The following is a 23367-nucleotide window of genomic DNA, read 5'->3' as shown; positions in this document are numbered from 1 at the left end:
GTTTAAACCCTATTAATATCATCAGTAATAAAGTTTATTTGTATACTACTTTTTTGGTCAGAAGGCTCCCCAAGTAGTGAAAAGATACAAAATGTAATACAATAAATCAACTTGATTTATTCATTCTGAAATCCTTTTCTGCACTTTTGTATATTCTATGTGCAGTCATCTTACAGCCTCATCCTATGCACACCTAGGGTTGACATATTTCAAAAAGTAAAAACCAGGACACCCCGAAAGTTGTTGAGCTATTCTTAGGAAAACTCCAAAGCGATTTTTCGATTGACTACATTTACTCAAAGTAAATCACAAGTGTTCAATTGATTTAATACCCAACACATAAAAGTTTTTACAATGGTGGCACCCTGCTTATAGAATGCTTTCCCAGGGACACTTAGATGGTGCTGACCTTGTCTTTTCAAATGCATTTATGCTGTTTCTAGTCATAGAAGATTGCAAGCATACACTGCAATACTATGTTAATTCAGAAGCAAGTCCTACTGCAGCTGAATGGGATTTAGGGTGCAATCCTAACCATGTCTACTCTAAAGTCTCACTGAATTCAGTGGGACTTACTCACAGAGAAGAGGAGCTTGGATTGCAGCCTAAAATCCATATTCTATGCATATTTACTTGAGAGTAAGCCCACTAAGTTAAATGGGCCTTACTCCAAAGTAAGTGAGCATACAGTTACAGCCTTAGGCCTCATTAAGTGCCATTTAACTTAGCAAGCATAGAATTCCACAGTATGTCACATAAATGCAGAAGTCACATGAAAAGCTAAAAGATCAATCTCTTCCTTTAAAAATATACTATTTGTACACTTGTTATATAAATTCTGTTTTTTATTCCACCTTCGACTTTGAAGCCAACAGGCAAAGTAAATAAGGACATTTGTGCTCACATCTCTCCATGTCTTTCCTCCTCCATCTGTGAGACACTGTGCAAGCTGATATGTTCACAGCTGGGTGGAAATGAGGTTCATGGAGTGCAGGGTGATTTATTATTGAAACATGCAGAAATTAGCACATGAAACAATGCCTGATGTCTAGTAGAGAACTGTATGTGCACACCATTAGTCTCTTTCTCTCTCTCTCTCTGATTATACTCTTTTAGCAGTCCCATCACCCATATATCTGGAGGTTTTCAAAAACAATGTTGCCTGCCTTTAAGAGTTATCAGCGTTTTTTCTGTCCTATCATCTGTGTTTTCAAAAGCAGCCTGACACTTAGAAATTAAACAAGTGAAACTCATTGCAATCATATTATTTATTTCCATGCCAGAAAAAGTTTCACCTGCTAAATTTCTGCATCAACCTGCTCAGCAAAAGGCAATTCAATGCCTGCTGGGGAAAAAACTTCTAAAAAAGTTTTGCAAAAATCACCTATAAAATGGGAGAGAACCTGGCAAGCCTCAGCCACTCAAAGTAGAGAATACTGGGCTAAATAGAGAAATAGTCCAGCTGTAACTGGCAGTCTCCTATGTACCGTTAGGACTAATTTGGCTGCCTTGCTTCTTTGATCCCTGCCTTCAACATACTCTGCAAAAGGAAGAGACTACTAATTGTCAGGTTAACATCTTTTACTCGAAACAAGCTGACTGTGCCTTATGGGAAGTGTGATTTCCTTTGTTTTGTCTTGCCTGCTTGCTTTTGAAACTTCATTTCTGCTTAGTTCCGCCTGCATTTTACTCTTGATCTTCCCTTAGCCTGCCTGTCTGCTCTTGATGCTGTTTTCACCTATCCTCCATTCCAGACTTGATCCTGTGACAAATAAGAGGTGTTTTTTGGTGGGGTCGGGGCTGATAGTCAGTGGTAAAGCAGCACAGGAAATTAAATAAATAAACCATCCTCCTTTGACGCTGTTGTCCCAGTCTAAATTGATGGTTCCTGTGACAGTTTTTGTTTTTGTTTTGGTAAAGAAAAATATGGGGGGGGGGGCGGGGGTCCCAAGCATTGGATTCAAACAAGCCATTCAACTTTAATGTAATATATTGATTTGGGGCAATAGTTTCATTCACAGGCATATGGGATCTGCTTCCCAGAGTATTCCATACTATTCTGATGTGCAAACATTCCAGACCACATGGTCAGGGCTGATGGTACAAGTCTTTCCTACCTGACTGTTACCTTGCCAAGGACAGGAGACCCTGTCCTACTCACATGCTGTAGTACAGTATTCACACAGTATTCACATAATGTGATTGTGTGGGATATCGCCACAGAAAAATGCTGCCCATTCAGCTCAGGGTGGCTTCTTGGGATGTTATATGTATTATACAGAGCAGGTGGACAGGAAGATTCAGCCTGTGCCACTGAATACAAAGGAAGATGCAAAAGTTAAACTCTGGATAGAAAAAAGCAAAGAAAAGAAAAAAAGTGCGCAGGGGGGGTCATTTATCCTTCCTGTTCTTCCTGCATTATGTAATAGCGCCTGAAAATTACTCTTACCTATGAAACTACCTTAAAGCAGATTGGTTCTCCTAGCTGAACATTATCTTTTCAGACTGGAAGCAAGCACTCCAAGCCTTTCCTAGCCTTGCTAGTTGAGATAATAACATAAACCAGTCCTGCTGGATCATGCCAAAGGCATATCTTTTCCAGCATCCTGTTTCCCACATGGGCCAACCAGAAGAATCTTGGAAACCCACAATCAGGCCATCAAGGGAACAGCTGCCTCTAGCTATTACTCCCCAGCAAATGATATTTAGAGGCATTTTCCATATGCAAGGGATTGAACTTGGAACTTTATGTATGAATAAGCATGAGCTTCATAACTGGCTTGACACTGTTCCTTGACATTATGATGAAGCTGATAGCTGCTGACCAACTTGGCCCAGTGCAGTTATTAACAATGCCTGAACAGGCATTGCCCTCACTTGAGAATCAGATTGCCAGACTCTAGTTCTTCAGTTGTGTGCAAAGGCTCAGAAAGAGAAGGGAGAGGCATTTCAAGCAGAACTATGTATTCTCCATTGAAGGGTATTCTCAGAGTAGGGAAACCTTCATTAGGCCAGCTGTCCTCAACTTGTTGCCCTCCAGACATTTTAGACCACAACTTCCATCTTCCGTAGCCAGCACAACTGCTTTAGGCCATGCATTTTTCTATCATCTGCATCTCCTACCCAACATGAATGAAGCATGCACCCAAACACTGAAAAGAATGGCTTCCGTTTACATTGCTGAGAATCAGTGCAGGAAGCTTTAATTATTAATTAAATATTAATTTTGGTTGTAGATTTTGTTTCTTCAGCTTGTAAAGCACCCTTTGTGTAGCACTATAGAATGGTGGTGTGCAAATAGAAGGGGAAGAAATGGAGGCAGTGAGAGATTTTACTTTCTTGGGCTCCATGATCACTGCAGATGATGACAGCAGTCATGAAATTAAAAGATGCCTGCTTCTTGGGAGAAAAGCGATGACAAACCTAGACAGCATCTTAAAAAGCAGAGACATCATCTTGCCGACAAAGGTCCGTATAGTTAAAGCTATGGTTTTCCTAGCAGTGCTGTATGGAAGTGAGAACTGGACCATAAAGAAGGCTAAAACAAAAAAAATTCCTTCCAGTAGCACCTTAAAGACCAACTAAGTTAGTTCTTGGTATGAGCTTTCGTGTGCATGCACACTTCTTCAGATACTTCTTCATAAAGAAGGCTGATCACCAAAGAATTGATGCTTTTGAATTATGGTGCTGGAGGAGACTCTTGAGAGTCCCATGGACTGTAAGTTGTGCAGTAATAGGTGATTTGGAGGTAAGGGTGCGTACATCTGTTAATTTTGGTTTCTCTTAGTTTTCTCTTATCTTAATTTCAGTTCTTCAGATTTCCACATCAGTTTATTTATTTTATTTTAAAAGGCCTCTGGAGAATTCATTAGAATTTGCATGCAAATTTCTCCAAATATAAACATGGATATGTAATTTGGCCAAACACACACATTTTTGCAAGGCAGTTCACCTAAAATAATGCATCTTTGTTATCTTCACTAATATGTGCATTTCAAGGAGTGGTTTATTACAGTATAGGCATTTTTTGTTCACTTGGCTGGAGCACAGCATTGCATAACTTTGAGAAGTGTGAATTCTGAAGAATGGTTGTGTTTCAGTTCTCATATTGTTTCAGAAGCTGCCAATTAGGAGGGTTCACCTCTAAATGCAAGTTGAATCTTAATTTCTCTGCTATCCCTGTTTCGAGGGCTTGGGCAACAACTTCACTTTCTCCCAAAGTTTGACTTTTTGCAATAAGGAAAGTGATGGAATAACACTTGATTGAGGCAAAATCTTTTAACTTCTCCACAAACAAATCAATGTGAATGTTCAATAAATAGATGATGTTGTCTAATCTCCCCTCAAACAAATCAGGATGAATGCTCAATAAACAGGTTAGAGTTCCTCATCAACTGTCCTGGACCTTGCCAGTTCACTTTCCTTGGTAACTTTCTTCAAGTCCTCCTTTCTTCTTGCTTCTGCACACCCCTTATATCCTGCAGCCATTGCCCTGCCCTGGCTGCTCCCACCTTCCTTCTTGATTAACCCCTTCCCAGACCCCACCATTGGTTTACCTCAGTCTCACTCAACCCCTGTTGTACCCCATTCCAGAGCCTGCTTGCAGAGATCCCTTACCTCCAACCATCCCTGTCAGCCACAGGTGGCTATTTGGTTGAGGTTGTGAGAATGGAATATATGAAATGAAACAGGAAATTATAGAAATGGCCTTTCTTTCCAACAGAGAGTGATAATCTTTGCTTATTAAATGTCAGGTTGTCACTCACAGTTTTTCCATAACATATAAAGGCACAAATGTTGATAACACACTTATTGAAATATACTGTAACTGAGCAGATATATGATCAATTAAAATTATTTTAATCAGACAAAATTAATCTTTCTGTTTTTATTCGTTTGAACTTGAACAGTGGCAGTGGTTTTCTGTCCCACAACAGCTGTTACTATATTTAACCATGCTTAGGGACGCGGGTGGCGCTGTGGGTAAAACCGCAGTGCCTAGGACTTGCCGATCGTATGGTCGGCGGTTCCAATCCCCGCAGCGGGGTGAGCTCCCGTCGTTCGGTCCCAGCTCCTGCCCACCTAGCAGTTCGAAAGCACCCTTAAGTGCAAGTAGATAAATAGGTACCGCTTTATAGCGGGAAGGTAAACGGCGTTTCCGTGTACTGTGCTGGTGCAGGCTCGCCAGAGCAGCTTCGTCACGCTGGCCACGTGACCCGGAAGTGTCCTTGGACGGCACCAGCTCCCGGCCTCTAGAGTGAGATGAGCTCACAACCCTAGAGTCAGACACAACTGGCCTTCAGGCAGGGGTACCTTTACCTTTACCTTTAAGATGTGTATTTTGCGTATTTAAGCTTGTGTTGAATTATTACAGACCGTCCTTTTTGCAAACACACTTTGCACTTTGACCCCAGTGTTTACAATGGGCTGTATCCAAGTAAGTTCTGCTCAGAGTAAACCCACTGAAATGACTGAAATGGTGTTAGGCTTGGCTATTCATTTTAATGGGTCTACTCTGTGTAGGGTTAGCCTTGGATACAACCCACTGTTCTATACTCTGCAACAGATATTGCTGAACTATAACTCCCATCATCCTTGGCCCTTGGCCATGCTTGCTGGGGCTGAGAGGAATGGTAGTTCAGCAACAGCTGGAATAACAAACATTCCCCATACCTACATCATGTGTAAGCTACTTCTAGCCCATGGGCTAAATGCAGCAATTCGGTCCCCCTGCCCAGCCCAGCCCTTGAGACACTTGCCAGACCTTCTCTGCACCCTAATTGAGGACTCTTGCCTGGCTGGAATGTGTCCTTGAAGAGTGATAATGCCTGCTACTTGCCTAGATGGAATATATAAATATTATGTGCAGGATCTCTCTGTGTAGAAACCTCTGGCTTTGATGTGGCTTGAAATGTGTTGGTGCAAATTTTATATACAGTGGTACCTCGGGTTAAGTACTTAATTCGTTCCAGAGGTCCATTCTTAACCTGAAACTGTTCTTAACCTGAAACACCACTTTAGCTAATGGGGGCCTCCTGCTGCTGCTGCGCCACCGGAGCACGATTTCTGTTCTCAACCTGAAGCAAAGTTCTTAACACGAGGTACTATTTCAGGTTAGCGAAGTCTGTAACCTGAAGCATATGTAACCTGAAGCATATGTAATCTGAGGTACCACTGTATAGGCTGTTATACCTATAAAAGATGCCTTTTCATGTGAGTTCCAAAATGTTCCCTTAAAAAGGTTTTTGTCCAAAGTTCCGCTCTTCCCCTAGCATAGGAAAAAGACCACATGATTGGTAAGTTAAAAAAATCAGTTTACTTACAAACTCTTCAAAGTTCAGGTCCATGTGCTTCAGAAAAGTTGCACAAGCAGTAAAACTTAAGTTAGTTACAAAATGATGAAAGTTCCTAAAATTTTGGTATAGGAACTCAAGAATAGCTGACGAGAGCCATGCAGTTGAGCTGGAGCAACCAGCTCAAACCTCCTTACACATTAAGCTTCTTAGGTAGACTGGGGAAAGAACAGAGTTCACTACCCTTTTCCTCCCAAGGTCAGGGGAAGTGAACTAGGCTAAGTCTGGCAGGATATAAGTGCACTAAACCAACCAACCAGCCAACCAACACACCTTTTCATGCATTAATTAGACTTAAGCATTGTTGGTTATATGAGGCTGGTTATCCCACAGAATGGAGCCTATTGTACTAAGATAAGAGAAACATCACTGCCTGCTTATGGCTCTGCTCAAAACTGGCATGCTGCCCCTGCAGGCTGAAAAAAAGTTTCCCATGCCTGATATATATGAGAGCCAGTATGATGTAATGCTTTAATGGTTAGTATATTGGACTAAGACCCTGGGAAAATGAGGTTCCATCCCCCACTCATTCAAGAAGCTTGTTGCATGGTCTTTGGCCAGTAATTCTGTCTCTACATAAACTATCTTACAAGGTAGTTGTAATGATAAAATTGAGGTAGGTACGGAATCATGTACACAACATTGAGCATGATGGAGGAAAAGTGGAATATAAATGTAATAAACACACACACACACACACACACACACACACACACAACATCTCAATGTGACACTCCATGCATCTGATGAGGTAGATTCTAGTCCTTGAAAGCTTATGCCATAATAAATCTGCTAGCTATTAAGAGGCTACAAGACTCTTTCTGTTGCTTTTGCTACAACAGATTAACACAGCTAGTACTCTGGAAGTTTTTTTCTTTTGTTTAAGTCCTCATAGCCCCCTAAGGTTGCTTATGAGTAACAAAATCTTATGCATAACCTTATAAGTAACAAAAACAACAACTATTTATGGTATTTAAGGTTAACTTACAAAAACTCATCATTTATGAATGAGATATTAATATTTTACATCCATTGTTGGGTTTCATCTGGCACCAACAACATATCCAAACCATTGGGAACCAATGTATGAAACATCTCATATTTGACTTAAGTTGACAAGTCCGGGGAGAAACCATTGAGAAACAAAAGCTCAAAAGGCTTTTATTAAAAAATCAATCTGAAAATATAAATGATCAGCTGCAGAGGCTCAGAAGCTCAGCAGGCATGCCAGGTATCTGCAGGCATCTGACCCCCTCCCAGGGTGACCCAATTAGCCAAACTGTTATTTTTCAGGAAGCTGCTGTTTTCCTCCGGTTCTTTAGATGAACAAATGTCCTACTTTGTGACGGTGGCTTTCCTTTGGAAAGCAACATACTCTGTCCATTAGGAAAGCAGGAAATGTTCAGCAGCAGGCATCTGTGCAGTGGAGGAGGGTACACTGTTGAAAACATTTGGGCAATGTTGTTTTCATCCATTTATAGAACTGGTTACTGTTTTATATAATCCACACGATCAATTTGGTCTTATTTAGACAATGCTCTCCTAGTGCCCTCAGAGATGTACTCGGAGAGCATGTCTTATAAAATGGAATGTCCATCGATTACACCAGCAGCTCCTTAGCAACAATTTCCACAATTGCAGACGCATATTTTTCTACTGCATGAAGCTGTAGCCATGGAATACATCCTTGCTGTATCTGACCAAAGGCCCAACTATCCTAGTATTCTATTACAAAAGTGGCCCATCGGATGTCCTAAGGGTAGACATAGGGAAGCTCTCCCCTGTCAAGAACCAAATTCCCTTGGTTCAGGGCCAAAACATACACACCATTCATTCACAACTACTTTTTTCTCACATATGTGGGATATATCCAGCCTCATATAATCACATGCTTAACTCTAATTAATGCATGAAGGAGTTAAGGCCATAGAGTAAGCTGTCCTGCCAGGCTTTGCCTCCACTCTACCTGGGGAGGAAGGCCATTTGGCCTGGGGTCTCAAGCTCAAAGGGGCCCTCACATTTAGATACTAATTGGATCCGGGGCTAATTTAACTTGGAGTTTAATGCTTCAGCCCTGGTACCTATGGAATAATATTGAAAAAGGGCAGGTGTGAATGTGTTCAGTGTGTTTTTCTAACACCAATGAGTAACATAACAAGCCCCACCACAGAGTTTCCACAGAGGGCTTCACTCAAGCAGGTTTGAACATGTCCTTTCGTTGCATCTCTCTGGGTTGCATCTCATCTGGGTTGCATCTCATCTGGGTTTTGCCTTACCCTGTATCCCCTTTAGGTGAGTCATTTATGACTGTCTGTGTGGTACTCTTCCAGTTATCTGCAAATCATCTGCTTGTGCCAAGAGCTGACTCTCAGTATTGGCAGTGAGGGAGCTGCTCTGCTCCCCACAAAACCATGACCTAGAATCAGGTTGTCTTGACAGTATTAACAAACACAGTGATTAGTAAACTACCTTGTAGAATAGATTCTTCCATGTCCCTTTAGCCTCAAATACAATCAGTGATGAAAACAGATGACACGCTATTTTGGAAGTCCCATAACCAAGGAAAGTCAGACATAATTTAATGGACTGTCCAGTGCCATACGTATAACATTATGGAGACTGTCTATATGTTCTGAAAAGGAGGAATGGTTGGTCTGAACATATTGCAGTTGCTGATGTCTTCAGTTTCAAAATATTTGTGTATTGGTGGCGAGAGGAAAGGAGGGCTTCTGTACATGCAAATGACCTCTGGCAAGAGTGATCACTTCTTCCACTGGTAGCCTGATGAGCCGGCAGAAGGAAGAAGGCAAAAAAGAGAGAGAGAAAAGTAGAAACTTGTAGAAAGTTGGGGGGGGGGGGAGAGGAGATAGCAAAAAGAGGGTTGCAGAGAGAAAGAGAGAGAAAATGACCCACCACCACAAACAAATTACCCCTGAGGAAATGCAGCCCATAATAGAAAAAAAGGTTACTCACTCCATCTTTAAATAATAGTACATTACACTGCCCTGCTTCTCTCTCCAAAAATAAAAGTTATATACAGTGGTACCTTGGTTTACGAACTTAATCCGTTCTGGAAGTTCATTCTTAAACTGAAACCGTTCTTAAACCAAGGCGCGCTTTCCCTAATGAGGCCTCCCGCCACCGGTGCCCTTTCACTGTTCGGCTTCTGTTCTTAGACTGAGGTAAATTTTGCAAACTGGAACACTACTTCTGGTTTTGCGGAGTTTGTAAACCAAATAGTTTGCAAACAGGGCTATTCTTAAACCAAGGTACAGTACCACTGTACTCATTTTGCCCCATGGTACACAGCTAGACTCTCCATAAGTTGCCAGATGCCAAACCCACCTACAGTGGTACCTCGGGTTACATACGCTTCAGGTTACATACGCTTCAGGTTACACACTCCACTAACCCAGAAATAGTGCTTCAGGTTAAGAACTTTGCTTCAGGATAAGAACAGAAATCGGGCTCCAGCGGCGCGGCAGCAGCAGGAGGCCCCATTAGCTAAAGTGGTGCTTCAGGTTAAGAACAGTTTCAGGTTAAGAACGGACCTCCGGAACGAATTAAGTACTTAACCTGAGGTACCACTGTATAGTTTTATGCAGACACTTCCTCTAAGGGCTCATCCACGCTCCCACTTGACCCAGGCCCAAGCAGAACTTGCCTGAGGCTCAGGCCAGGAGTCTTGTTATAACAAAGTTATAAACTAAAACTAAAACGCAGCTGGTCTTTCACTACCCACCCCTCAAGCTGGCTTAGCCTCTGAGGCCCAGAGCAAATGTACCTGGCTACCCCCCGCCCTGTGCATAGGCCTGCCCATGAAAGCACATGCCCTCAATATCGGTTTTTTTGCTTATTGGGGGGATATAAGACGCGGGTGGCACTGTGGGTAAAAGCCTCAGCGCCTAGGGCTTGCCGATCGAAAGGTCGGCGGTTCGAATCCCCGCGGGGGTGTGTGTGCTCCCGTTGCTCGGTCCCAGCACCTGCCAACCTAGCAGTTCGAAAGCACCCCCGGGTGCAAGTAGATAAATAGGGACCGCTTACTAGCGGGAAGGTAAATGGCGTTTCCGTGTGCGGCTCTGGCTCGCCAGAGCAGCGATGTCACGCTGGCCACGTGACCCGGAAGTGTCTGCGGACAGCGCTGGCCCCCGGCCTCTTGAGTGAGATGGGCGCACAACCCTAGAGTCTGTCAAGACTGGCCCGTACGGGCAGGGGTACCTTTACCTTTACCTAAGCGTTGATAATTAGTAAACTGCAGTTTACCCAGGATATGAGTAGGGACATTGCTAGGTGCTTTAGGGGGGACAGTTCCTTACAGGTGGCATTTAGGCAGAGTGAAATTAGGATGCATAACCCCCCTTGAGCCTCCCTGGTCCTCTGCCTGCAACTGCTCTCACTGCATGTGTATAGTATCCTTCCAGTGATGGATTTTCAGCCACCCACGTCTCCTGGAGAGCGATGATATTAAAGTTTTGACGGTAGAAGTGAATGTCTGTAGAATGGGAGAGGCATCTGGACCAGCCGGCAACATTCCAGGAGATGATGTTTAGGGCAGTAGTTGATTCTTGGGTTTTTAGATTCCAGGCACTCATAGCTGTTTTCTGCTGCTGATTCCTCGCATCCTTTGGGTTTGGCTTGCTTGAGCTGTGATGCGGAGGAATGGGGGAGCCTTTTGAGGGAAAGACTAATTTGGGGGTATTAATTTGTCTGTCCAGGCAGTCACCCACTAAGACCTTATTTCATTCTAGAAAGCACATCTCTGAGCAGTTTTCCATTTGCCCTTCCGCTTCCCCCTTTACTGCTTGAATCGGTGCAAACGTCAATGCGTACAAATAAACTAGTTAGGTAAATATTACTATTCTGCAAAACCTCAGTATTAATTAAAAAACCAAACAAACTGGAAATTAATACCATCCCCGCTAAAAATAACAAGCCTCCACTTTACCAACTGGTAGTATCTGCTCTTGCACACTTTCTGGGATGTTATATTAAAGGTACACCCACTAAGGTACAGAAATAGTTGTGCACATGCCCAGAACAGTAGTAGAGAGTGGGGGAAGAATGACACAAAACCACAGTACAGATACATTCTGCTAAGCTCTACCCGCTGATGTAGACAGTAATCAGTGGAATAGCGATTGATATCTATCAATGAAAAAATGGGAATGTGTGGAAGTCCTATACAGAAAAATTGGACCTTTATGACATGTTTGCCGTATAAGGCCCCCATGTCAAAGCACCCAGGCTCCTGCAAAATTGTCTATTTCTGGAAGCACCTTGATGAGGAATCCCTCCAATAAATTAGTGATATTGATCATAGTATCATTCAACATAAAAGAAATTTCTCAATCCAGATATAATGGCAAGTCTGTTTGCCTGAGAATCTTTATACAATATTATCCTAGTAATAGCTGGTTTTCCCAAAATAGCAAATTAGAGGGAAGATAAATCAATATGGATGTGCTTTTGTGGGTATTGATTTTCTCACCCATAGTCAGCCAGGTGGCTATCATACCTAATAGTCATATAAAGAGTGGGGCAATCTCCAAATATTTGGCTTAGATAATTATTCCTAAGAATGGGTGTTATCTAGAGGCCTTTTTGCCTGAAAGTTAAAGTGGGAATCTGGTGTAGCTGATACTGATCCTGTATACTATAAGCTATGTATCATATATAGAATGAGCTGATTTTGCTCTATGGCTGAAAGTGTTTTTTATGCTATGAAATAGAAAAAGTTGGCATTTATCTAAACAGTTTATGTTCCTCTCCATATTGCAGACAGGTCCTGGCTGTCTTAGAACAGACATGAGATTGATAAAAGTATGAAGCTGGCAAACTCCAAATGCTTCTTCCTTCAAACAGCAAAATGGATGTGCTAAATGAAGGTCAGGCTCCAGAAGAAAAGTCATTTCATTCATTTTAAATGGCCATAATATGGGAATACATTTAACAAAATGCTGAAGTATATTAGGCTACAAGAAAGTATTATTTCTTGTCCATTTTAGTTTCTAGGACAATGCAGTTTTCTGTTATTATTTTTCTTTACACTAGAGCAGGTTGAAAGTAGGCTTGTCAATTTATGATTCTTTTCCTTCTTCTTTATTGGATTAATCATCTGGCTTTAACACACCCTCCAATATTTCATAGATGAACATAAGGACACATATTCATAATACCTATTTTTACTGCAAGAATCCCAGCCTGAACCCCACTGCCTGCCTCCAACACAGCAGTTTATTCATTTTAAAGTGAGCAGTATTCATGGTTTGCCTCTGCTTTTTACCCTCATAACAACCCTGTGAGGAAGGCTGGGCTGACTCTAGCCCAAGGTCACCCAGAGTTCTTTGTGGCCTGAGTGGAAATTTGAACCTGGGTTTTCCCAGTCCCAGTCCAGTACTCTAACCACTACACCACATTGGTTCTTTCTCAGCCTAATCTACCACACAGAACTGTTGGGAAGATAAAATGGAGGATCAGGGAGAAGAACTATTTATGCTTTCTCAAACGTATTGAAATAAAAATATACTCTTCACTACTGCATGATAATATGCCCCCAGTTTCTTTAAAGAAATGGAATAGTCACAGATGGGAGGGTGTTGTGCTAAGTGGTCATGATTAAAACAAGAAGAGTGAGGCTGTCACACTAAGGTGAACTGTACTGGTAAATTATTTCCTCCTCCATAACAATACTTATACTTACCATTTACTACTTAAGGAGCTGCCAAAATATTATTGAGCCTCATTATAATATTGGTTGTGCAACACCATTATACAGGGTCAAATCAGGAGGTATGATTAAAGGGCAGCCATTGTTTAGTTGATTATTATGCTTTTACCATTATTTGCCCCAGACTGGACAGAAGGTCAATCTAGCAGCTTGGAAGTTCTTGGTGATGGGCTGTTCAGAGCAGGAAAATTTGCCTTATACCATGTGTGAGGATTGGCTTGTAAGTACTGCAATAACTTAAGGTGGACCAGAAACTCCAGTACATTTTACAAGCTGCACTTCAAACACTATTTGAATATAGCTACCATTGAAATTGGATGCAATAACTGTGCACCATCTGTCAATATACCAAGTCAAATTTTAGCAGTCTGTCATCTTTTTCTACCAAGCAGGGTTTTACATCCAATAGCAGGGCTGCATTGAATAAATACAAAATACTGGTAATAAAGTTGTTCACTACCTGTTTATGTTTGTGCAATGATTCAATTTACTTTTCTTCCTTTCCTCTTCCTCTTTTCCTAGGATCCAGCATTTACTCTCCAGATGTGTAAAGGCCAATGTATTGAACTAATTCCAGTTTGATTCAAAGACGAAAGCTATTTCCAGAAGAAGGTCATGATCACTGCTTTTTTTCTGGGGGTATGCAGGGGTACGCATACCCCTAAACATTTTTTGAATCTAAGTTTGGCCTCATTGAGGGACAGTATTTCAATATGAGTAGGAAAATGAGAGTACCCCTAAACATTTTTTTAGAAAAAAAGCACTGGTCTTGATAAAGACACCCCCCCCATGGGCATTTGACATATTAACATCTACACATTCATGTTTTTTCTGTCATGGGTATTCATTGCCATTCTGCTGCTTACCATTCACATCAGTTGGTGAAGCTTGGTGGAAAGCAACTGTGCTGTGTTTCCATGTCTCCTTTCAGTCAGTTCCTCCACACACACACCTTTTCTGTTCTGGGCATGCATGCAAGTACTTTTGTACCTGTGTTTATGCACCTTTAAAAACAGCAACAATTTTTCTAGGAAACGTGCAAGAGCAAATGTTACCAGCCTCAGTTGTCATGCTCCACAAAAATGGGAGGCTTGTGGGGGTTTTTGTGGAGAGCAATATCAATTTCTATTGGTTTTTCTTTTAAAATTTTAATATTGAGGTCTTATGGAAGAGTGATATTTAGCTGACATGTACAATAATGATAAAGAGGCCTTGGGCACGATCATCTTCATGAGCATCATCTCAATGCATGTACTGCGGTTACAGTCTCTGAGGTAATCCCTTTCATGTGCTGAGACAATTCCTCCAAACTGGATTGTTGAAATTTGGGTGTACATTCAGCATGCAAACTGATGAAAAAATGCACACTCCTATGGTTTGGCCTGAAAACTGAATAGTATATAACCTTGATAGATAGATAAATAAATAATACATAATACTTTATGTGTGCTACGTTTAGCGTTCTTTTAAGATAGCTTTGAATTCCTGTTTTACTAGAAACATTTCCATGGCAACCAAGTTCATCATTGTACTGTGTCACAGTATTGTGGGAACCAGTATTAACTTATCCATTTACAACTACAAAAATCCCAATAAAGCCAACTCTGCATTGACTTGAATAAGTTACCAGAGCACGGAATACCATGGCCAAGTCATCTCTGTCCCAAATGGTCCAGAGCTGGAAACAGGCATTCCTTGCCAGCAAGACTTTTCAGGATTCAGTTTCAATTTATTAGTCCACATCCAGCCCATTACTCTTTCAGACACCTGTGTAGCACCTCAGTTGCCTCTTCTGATTCAGGTGGAATAGAGAGACAGAGCAGGGTGTCATTTGCATATTGGTGATGCTACACTCTAAAAGTCCTGGTGACAGCTCCCGGTGGATTCATATAGAGGTTACAACAGTTAAAACTCCATGCTTTGCAGATAATTCACACATTTGGCTGATAGTCATCAGGTGATTTAGGAGCTAGCTATTTTAATTTATGAGTGAATGATCCCATAGTGACTACACAATGATTACATGTTGTAAGAACCCAGATTCTAGTTCTCTGTGCACTGGACAGACCTGGCTCCCACTTAAGTGGTTTAGTTTTAAACAGCAGGAAACATTCCACCCCCCGCCCCCCGAGTTTTTGTGTGATATGATCATGTAGATAACAAAACCAGCTCTCACTCTGATCTATGGTGAGAACTGCAAAGGACAAAGCATTCATAACTAGGTGTTTATATGCTGCATGTTATGGGTGAGAGGTTGCTGCGAAGAGTTTTGCACCTGCAAAGAGTTTGGGCAAAGCTAAAAGGCTCTATTCATTGTTCAGTGGTGGACCAAATAGCAGCCAGATTAGGTCCACTGGGCCTCTTGTTGCTACCAGTAATAAGGAAAAAGACTGCTGTAGTGATCCCAAATGTCAGCAATTCAATTTAAAATTAACTGAAATTTTAGCAAGAATTTGTAGGGGCCAATGAGACCTGCCAAGCTGTTGTCCCCACTTATGTTGTCTAAAAGCTGCATAGGTTTTCTTGAAGTTCAGAGAGTACTAGGTTCTCTACAATTTCAGTTTGTTCTTGTTTTTTTGAAAGATTAAATTGCAGCAATAATGAAACTAATAGAATTGGGAACTTGCCAGAGAGTAGCCAAAAGAAATATGAGAAGCTTTATGCCCTTTGGGTGGAAGTTTCTTCTTAGGAGATCCTTGTTCCTTGCTATAGCTGTCAGGCAGGATAATGTGGCTGTAAATTCCATTTGACAGCAAACATATCACAGCAACAGCCTCACTTGAAAATGACAAAAAATCAGACAGTGGAGAAGGAGAAGTGACTGCCAAACATTCAAAGCACACCAGGGAAAACAAATTCACACAAATAGGTTAAGCCTAGACTTTTCTGTCAGCTGCCCACTGATATTTGGGGGCTGTTAATATCCTCAACTTTTAATCCAAAAAATATTTTTGCAAGTACTCAATTCTCTCACTGTCTGTTCACTGAATCTAATTCACTCACCCCCCTACCCAGGAGTAGCTGGGTAGTGTAAACCTTACCCACATAGAAAATCATGAAGTGGTAGAAACTTCTGCAGAAGTTTCTGAATATGGGTAGTCATTACAAAATTGAATACTCTCTCTCTCTCTCTCTCTCTCTCTCTCTCTCTCTGTGTGTGTGTGTGTGTACATGCACATGTGTGCAATATAAACATATATAGCCATCCATTTGGAGAAAATGTCATGTATGGAGCAGCCTTCAAATCTAACTGAGATCGTGTTCAATTTTGAACCAGAACTTTCTGGAATGTATCAATCCAGTCTTCAGGTTTGGATTATATTTATTGATGATCATATTTTATAATATAATAAGTTGATCCATATGTTATAAAGTTGAGCATCAGTTAAACCTTCCCTGATGTGCTGGTTTATTACATAAGGATTTAAAAATAAATGTGGGAAAGCATTCAAAAATAAAAGGTCACAACCCACACAATACATTAGAAGCACTACACTTTAACATGGCTTCCCCAAAGAATTATGGGGACTGTAGTTTGTTGAGGGTGATAAGAGTTGTTGGGAGACCCTGCAGAGATACCATTCCCAATAGTGTAAGAAATTCTACCCACCTACTGTCTAAAATAGGGACGCAGGTGAGGCTGTGGGTTAAACCACAGAGCCTAGGGCTTGCCAATCAGAAGGTCAGCGGTTCGAATCCTCGCGATGGGGTGAGTTCCCGTTGCTTGATTCCTGCTCCTGCCAACCTAGCAGTTTGAAAGCATGTCAAAGTGCAAGTAGATAAATAGGTACTGCTCCAGCGGGAAGGTAAATGGCGTTTCCGTGTGCTGCTCTGGTTCACCAGAAGGGCTTAGTCATGCTGGCCACATGACCCGGAAGCTGTATGCCGGCTCCCTTGGCCAATAAAGCGAGATGAGCGCTGCAACCCCAGAGTTGATCACAACTGGACCTAATGGTAAGGGGTCCCTTTACCTTTACTGTCTAAAATAGTTTTGAACTGTACCACCTCCATCTTTATAATCTAAATATGTCTCTGAATAGTGCTCAGTACCACTTCGCACACTGTGCAAAAGCAAACATGTATTTGCCATGGTGTTACAAGGCTGAGCCATAAAAAAGAAGCCAAAGGTGAGCCAGAGTCAGGGCTGAGGGGCACACAGAAACATACCAGAGCCAGGAATACCAATATTGGACAATCTAAACAAGAATACTTGTATAGCCCTTGCTGTTGCCCAGGATGGACCAGTAGCCAGGTTGGATGAATGAGGTCTGTCCAGAATATTATTTCTCAAATTTCAAAATGCAGTTCTCATAGTTCACCATGCCAGTTCCCATTTCCCAGTTCTGTAGCTCCTGTCATTTTTGTACAGGTAGTGAGGTTCTACAGTGTGTGCATGAATGTTGTAGGTGTACATGTAAAATATTTATGTCTACAGGTTAAAAGAAAACACAAGAAAGTAGTTTGTGAAGTAAATCTCAGGGTGTTCCAGAACTCTTTCCTCTCTCCTTCAAAATTCAAGTGGCCCACAATTAAAACTCAAAAGGAGTTTACAGCAGATCACCCAGTTTTTATGGATTATTTTCATTACCTTATTAAGAGGATGCCTGCTGTTGCCTTATATTGTGGTTGTGTGTGGAGGTTTTGGTTGTTGGTTTGTGTGTGTTTGTGGTTATTGTTTTGTTAAGATAGAGCAGGTGTGGTCCAATCTTTTTTGCCTGGTCCCTTAACAAGGAAGTAACTTAAAACTCTTTGTGAAAAAATCTCAGGATTTTCAACATGCCATATCAGTATTCACAGCAAATACATAATTATGAATCACAGTTCCAACACTCTTCGAGATGTAACAAAGTGTCCATTGTCAACTTGAAAAGGAAGTCAGGCTAAAAAAAGATAGCCTATTGATATTTTTAGTAAGGCTGCCAATTGATTAAAGATTGTTTTAGTTGATTTACTGTCTGCTTTGACTGATTAATGAATCAGTTAAAGTATCTGTAGGATGGGAGTTCTCACATGCTGTCACAACACAAGCCTTCCTAAATCAAGAGAGCAGGGACAATGATGGTAGCTGGTGTCTCCTCAATGAAGACTTGCTGCACCAGCACATAGGTGCTTTGAATGGATAATTTATCAACTCCTGCAGCAGGACAACATTTGAAACCAAATGTTACATTGTGAGACAAGTCTAGGTTGCATTGCTGGGAAATACACAAGTGTTTGGAGCTGAGATGCAAGGCCAAACAAAAGGCAGTTTGTCTAGCTGCTGTTGTGTTCTGATGATGTGGACTTCCCAGAAGCATCTAGTATTATCCGCTAGTGGAAACAGGATGCTAGAATAGATGGATTCTTAGTCTTTTTATGTTATGGTTTAGTCTACACTGAGGGTCTCAGTCCAATAGATGGAAGGATTGAGGCTACATTGAAAGCATCTGAGTTTCCAAAGGAGAGGTCATACACAATCCAAGTTTCTGTTTTAAAAAAATGGTTGCTTGCTTTACCTGTTTCCATAACTGTTAGTTCATCTAGGAATTGACTTGTGGCCATAGGACCATTCCAGTTCTGCTGACCAGGAAATAAAAAAGATGATACTCCATCTCACTTTTAAAAAACTGCTCAGACAGAAAGATGTGTAGAAGTAGCAAGCTATTTGCATCTTCCCTAGCAGATGCCTACTCCACTTTTGGAAAGCTTCCCCTACATTTTGAGAGCTGTAGCTCAAGAACCCTGGTGTGATGGCCTGGGAATCCGATTCAGAGGCTGAACCGGAGGAACCCCAGCCTGCACAGGAGTCCCCGCCTCCAGGGCCGGCTGAGCTGGGGCAGGGCCTTGGATCTGAAGCGCCTGCACCTGTGCCGGATCCTCAGGAGCAGGCACCAGGTGAATCCACTCTGGCTCCGGAGGTGATTGAGGACACAGTGCCTACAGGTGCGCCTCTCCTGGCCCTGTCAGGGGAAGGTGAGTCTCCCCCTGGGTCCAGTAACCCTCCAGCCTCTCCTGAGCTGCAGAGGCTCAGGGCAGAGAGGCGGAGGGAACTGGTTTCTCCCAGGAGGAGTGCTCGCCTTAAGGCCAGGAGAGGCGGGTCTCCTGGGGGGCCAGGACCACCCCTGGCCTCAGAGAAGATAAAGGCCAGTCAGCCCAGTCCCACGTTGCGGGAGCAATGTCGTTGAAGAGCTGTTTCGGCCAGCACCCAGACCTGTTCCTCCAGAGTTCCCGTTCTTGCCCGGCTCCTTGCTTTGGACCCCGCTCCGCCCTTGGAGGACAGACTACAGACCCTCGACCCAGGACCCTGATCTCGCCTCTCGGTAACCTCCCCCCACCTGGGACTAGCACACCTGGTGTTTTTACTGAAGGACCACTCTGCCCTGTCTCATCCCTGAAATAGCCGGCTGTCAAGTTCCATTGTCATAGATACTGCTCATCCACACCCCTATTTTGACAACTGGGAACAGGACAGATAGGGGACAAAATTTGGTTTGAAGGCTGCCAACTCTAAGATGACTCAAAGCAATTATTTTAATATATTTTTCTTACCACAGCTATATCAACCGTGTTGAGGAGAAATATACTTTTCAAGTGAAATGTCACAGTCATGTCCTTACTGCTTGGATATCATATTTAATTTGTCAAGAAACATAATGAATTCAGCATTGGAGCAGATTGCAACAATTACCTTTTTGCCTGCATATATTCCCTTTGCCATCAGAAACAGCTCTGATGGTATTTCTTTTTCATTTCCTTTTCAGCACACTTGAGTAATGCAGCTTTATTTTTGCAATGGGCATAGTGGCCTTCATATTTACATATTATATCGTTTTTACAAGGGAAGACTAGGAGGGTTTTGGAGGAAATCTTACCACTCAGGAACCCGAGGTCATGCACAGCTGTGGCACAATTAGATTCTGTCTTCAAAACACAGTACATTTTAAAAATGTATTTTGTTACATTTATACCCTGCCTTTTTGCGACCATGGAACCCAAAGTGGCATGTATGTGTGCTTCTCATGAGAACTCCAAACTAGGGACAGACGAGGTGCAGACCTGTTTAGCAGCTGCAAAATTGTAGCCTCATTTCCTTGAGACCAGACCTCAAGATTGAGAAAGGTAAGTTTGTGGGAATCCTCTGTAGAAAGAGGTATTTTACACTAATCAGTACTGCCTCTAACAATCTATTATGGTAACATATATGAACTGGAAAGAGGTTATGCAGACCCATCAAAAAGAATATTACCCACCATATCAAGCCACATGTTGTGGCTTTTAAAGTGTTTATCAACCATATTTTCTGGCAACAAAAATGAGCCACCATTCATTGCTTGGCATGCCACAAGCTGTTCAGGCTTGCAAGACATTACTGCAAAATTACTGCAATAGTGTATCATTCCTTTGTCCCAGTACGACCATAAATTTGTCAAATGGTTAAATTAACCTGTGGCAGGCAGTGTGTGGTTAATAACTGTATGAAAGTTTCATTCTGCTAGGGCCATAAGCATAAGACAGAATTCTTTTTATGTCAGAGTGGTTGAATGTATACGCCACTAGAGGGTACTGTTGCATATTTACATAAAAGATAAACTAATATATGCATTTTGTTTGAATTTTTTAAAAAAACTGATTTAGCCAGAAACTTATTGATAAAATGTTTAATTCAAGTAATGAGAGAAGAGAGGAAAAGGAAGGGTCTTGAATTCAAAATGGAAACCCAGGATTGAATCATGGTGCCAATTTGTCACATGTCAGCATCAGAGTTGAGACAATACCCACTGAAATAAACTACATGATCGATTGAGCTGTCATCTGACTGTTCTGCCAGTTACTCTGTTTGCTCTTCAGCACACAATGAGCAGGATGAGTGGAAAAGCAGGCAAATAAGAAAAATAAGGGAAGGTACCAATAACAGGGTATAATGGGGGGGGGGTGTGTGTGACAAAATCTCAAAGGTATAAAGAATAAATATTTTATTGATCCAGTACATTGTAAAGTATATTTCTTCTTAAGGGACACACTTTGTTTTGTTACAGAACACACTAGAATACAGTAGTCTTGCTGTTAAGAGCCCCGAGGAAGAATATACATTTTAAACACATTGGGCCCATAACACCTGAAAGATTTCATCTCTTTCGCCCCACTTTTTCCCCAAAGCAGGCAAATAAATCCTTTCAAATTCTTAAGCTTAAAGAAAAATATTTCAAATCAATCTAGAGCCATCCCCTTTCCACAACCTTGATGTTGTGGCTAGGCAATTAAAGAAAACTCACCTTTGCTATTGAAGCTGATGCTGCTTAATATTAAAAATAATTGTTTTGTGGAAGAGGTGTGGCCTACACAATACAGTGAGATGGCACTCCTGGAAGGGTGAGTCATTTAAGAGATTTGAATTTACGTAATTGTCAAAACTTTTGACACTTTCAGATCTAAAAATGCTATTAAAAATAAATATTCACTCTAGATTATGGATGTTCTGTATTATTGTTAAAGCCATGTCATAGCAAGAAAGTTTGAAAATATGGCACCAGTATATATCCTTCCCCCAAATCTCATTATCCGATACTGATGGTATCTTAATCTGAAGGGTGTGTGTCGTGTTTCCTGTGGTTTTAGCCACTGTATGAGAGGTAGACTTATGACAAGGGTCCCCCCCCCCATAGTAGTAAGCATGTTCCCCTTTGAACTTGTGCATGCTATGCACCTGCTGACATCATGGAAATCCCTCTTTTAAAAAGGTGGCAACCGGATTCCTCAACATTTTATGAATTTGCCTTGTAATTTTTAAAACTATTTGAATAAAAATAGTAACAATAGTGACTATGTTTCTCCTTATTTTGCTAAATGATTTAATTTGGCACTGACTGGCAGATAATGTGAGATACAATAACACAATTGTTGGTTTGTGGTTTCATTTCTTGTTTTACACAGAAGTATGAAAACAACTTCCTAGATTGAAAAAAAAAACAAATAAAAAAAAACGTTGTTGAGTTTGCATTTTATTTTAGCTTTTTACAGGCAGCATCTTTGCTCTTCGCGTTTTCCCTTTATTTTTAACGTGGGTCTCGTAAGGGACAAACCACAGTCTTTGAGATGACCTGTTGCCAGTGGCAACAATCTAGCGCTCTCCGGACTCGGTGCTCGATCACCAGGACTGGGTTTTCCCCGGTCGTGGCGCTTAGGGAACAGGCCGGCGCGTTCCATCTCTCTCCTCTTCTCGGCTCTCGGCTAGTCGCGTCTGTCCCGCGCTCTAAGTGTTGTTTTCACGGAGGCAAGATGGCTGCGGCGGTGGCCGGGGCCGCCTTACTGGGCAAGGGGCTGGACATCAGCCTGGCGGCACTGCAGCGGCACGACCCCTACATCTGCAGCATCGTAGACGTGGCCAGCCAGGTGGCGCTCTACACTTTCGGGCACCGAGCCAATGAGTGGGTGAGGAACCGAGTGTCATCGCGGGGTGGTGGGTGGTGGTGGTGGTGAAATGGGGCAGAGATGGAATAAAGCACCTGCCACTTTAAATCAACCAACGTCATCCTCGCGCCGTAAATTCTGTAGTGCAGGGGCGGCGGGGCTGGCGAAATCGTCGTTAAAGCGTCTGCGCAGTTGAAACTTGCTGGGAGACACTTTCCCTGGCTTTTTAACTTGTTCTTCCGCTCATGCGCTTTAAGCGGCTTGATGCGTGACTGCAGCCCGGGCAAACAGGGCGGAAGGGGAGGATGGGCGAGTAAACCATGACATCTAGACATAGCTGCCAACTTTTTTTAAGGGAAATTCCCTTATTCCGAATAGGATTCCTCGCAAGAAAAGGGGAAAGTTGACAGCTATGCATCTACAGCAGGTCGATACCGAGCTTGCTTGCATTTATAGGACTAACCTCATAATGAGTTTACCGGGAGAGGACAGTAATATTGGAGATGCTTGGGGAGAAACTAAGGCTGCAGTCCTGGTGTCCTATACTCACTTGGGATTAATTCCCGTTGAAATTAATGTGGCCTACTTCTGAGTACAGTGGTACCTCAGGTTACGTACTCTTCCCGTTACATACGCTTCAGGTTACAGACTCCGCTAACCCAGAAATCGTGCTTCAGGTTAAGAACTTTGCTTCAGGATGAGAACAGAAATCGTGCTCTGGCGGCGCAGCAGCAACGGGAGGCCCCATTAGCTAAAGTGGTGCTTCAGGTTAAGAACAGTTTCAGGTTAAGAACGGACCTCCGGAACAAATTAAGTATTTAACCTGAGGTACCACTGTACTGTGGTACAAGGGACGCGGGTGGCGCTGTGGGTAAAAGCCTCAGCACCTAGGGCTTGCCG

At 42.2% G+C, this 23367-nt stretch overlaps 2 protein-coding genes across 20 annotated transcripts in view; one reads left to right on the top strand and one right to left on the bottom strand.

The window, feature by feature from the left end:
- The window catches only part of CACNA1C (calcium voltage-gated channel subunit alpha1 C), a 518169-nt gene that overhangs the window by 483672 nt on the left and 11130 nt on the right, over nt 1-23367 (bottom strand). The window lies entirely within an intron of this gene.
- DCP1B (decapping mRNA 1B) overlaps nt 22272-23367 on the top strand; it is a 36770-nt gene continuing 35674 nt past the window's right edge. For 2 of the 4 annotated variants that reach the window (XM_028747543.2, XM_077935189.1), the window contains exon 1: nt 22351-22484. Coding sequence is in view for 1 of the 4 variants with exons in the window: in XM_028747540.2 (XP_028603373.2) it covers nt 22336-22488 (153 nt within the window). In the remaining 3 variants the exon portion in view is untranslated. Of the gene's footprint in view, nt 22489-23367 lie in introns of all 4 variants that reach the window. The other 2 variants (XM_028747540.2, XM_028747542.2) reach the window with 2 other exon arrangements.

This window comes from Podarcis muralis, chromosome 10, assembly GCF_964188315.1.
Source record: "Podarcis muralis chromosome 10, rPodMur119.hap1.1, whole genome shotgun sequence".
NCBI classification, from domain to species: Eukaryota; Metazoa; Chordata; class Lepidosauria; order Squamata; family Lacertidae; genus Podarcis; species Podarcis muralis.
The sequence above is the reverse complement of the archived record's forward strand: the minus strand, read 5'-3'. Positions and strand labels throughout refer to the sequence as shown.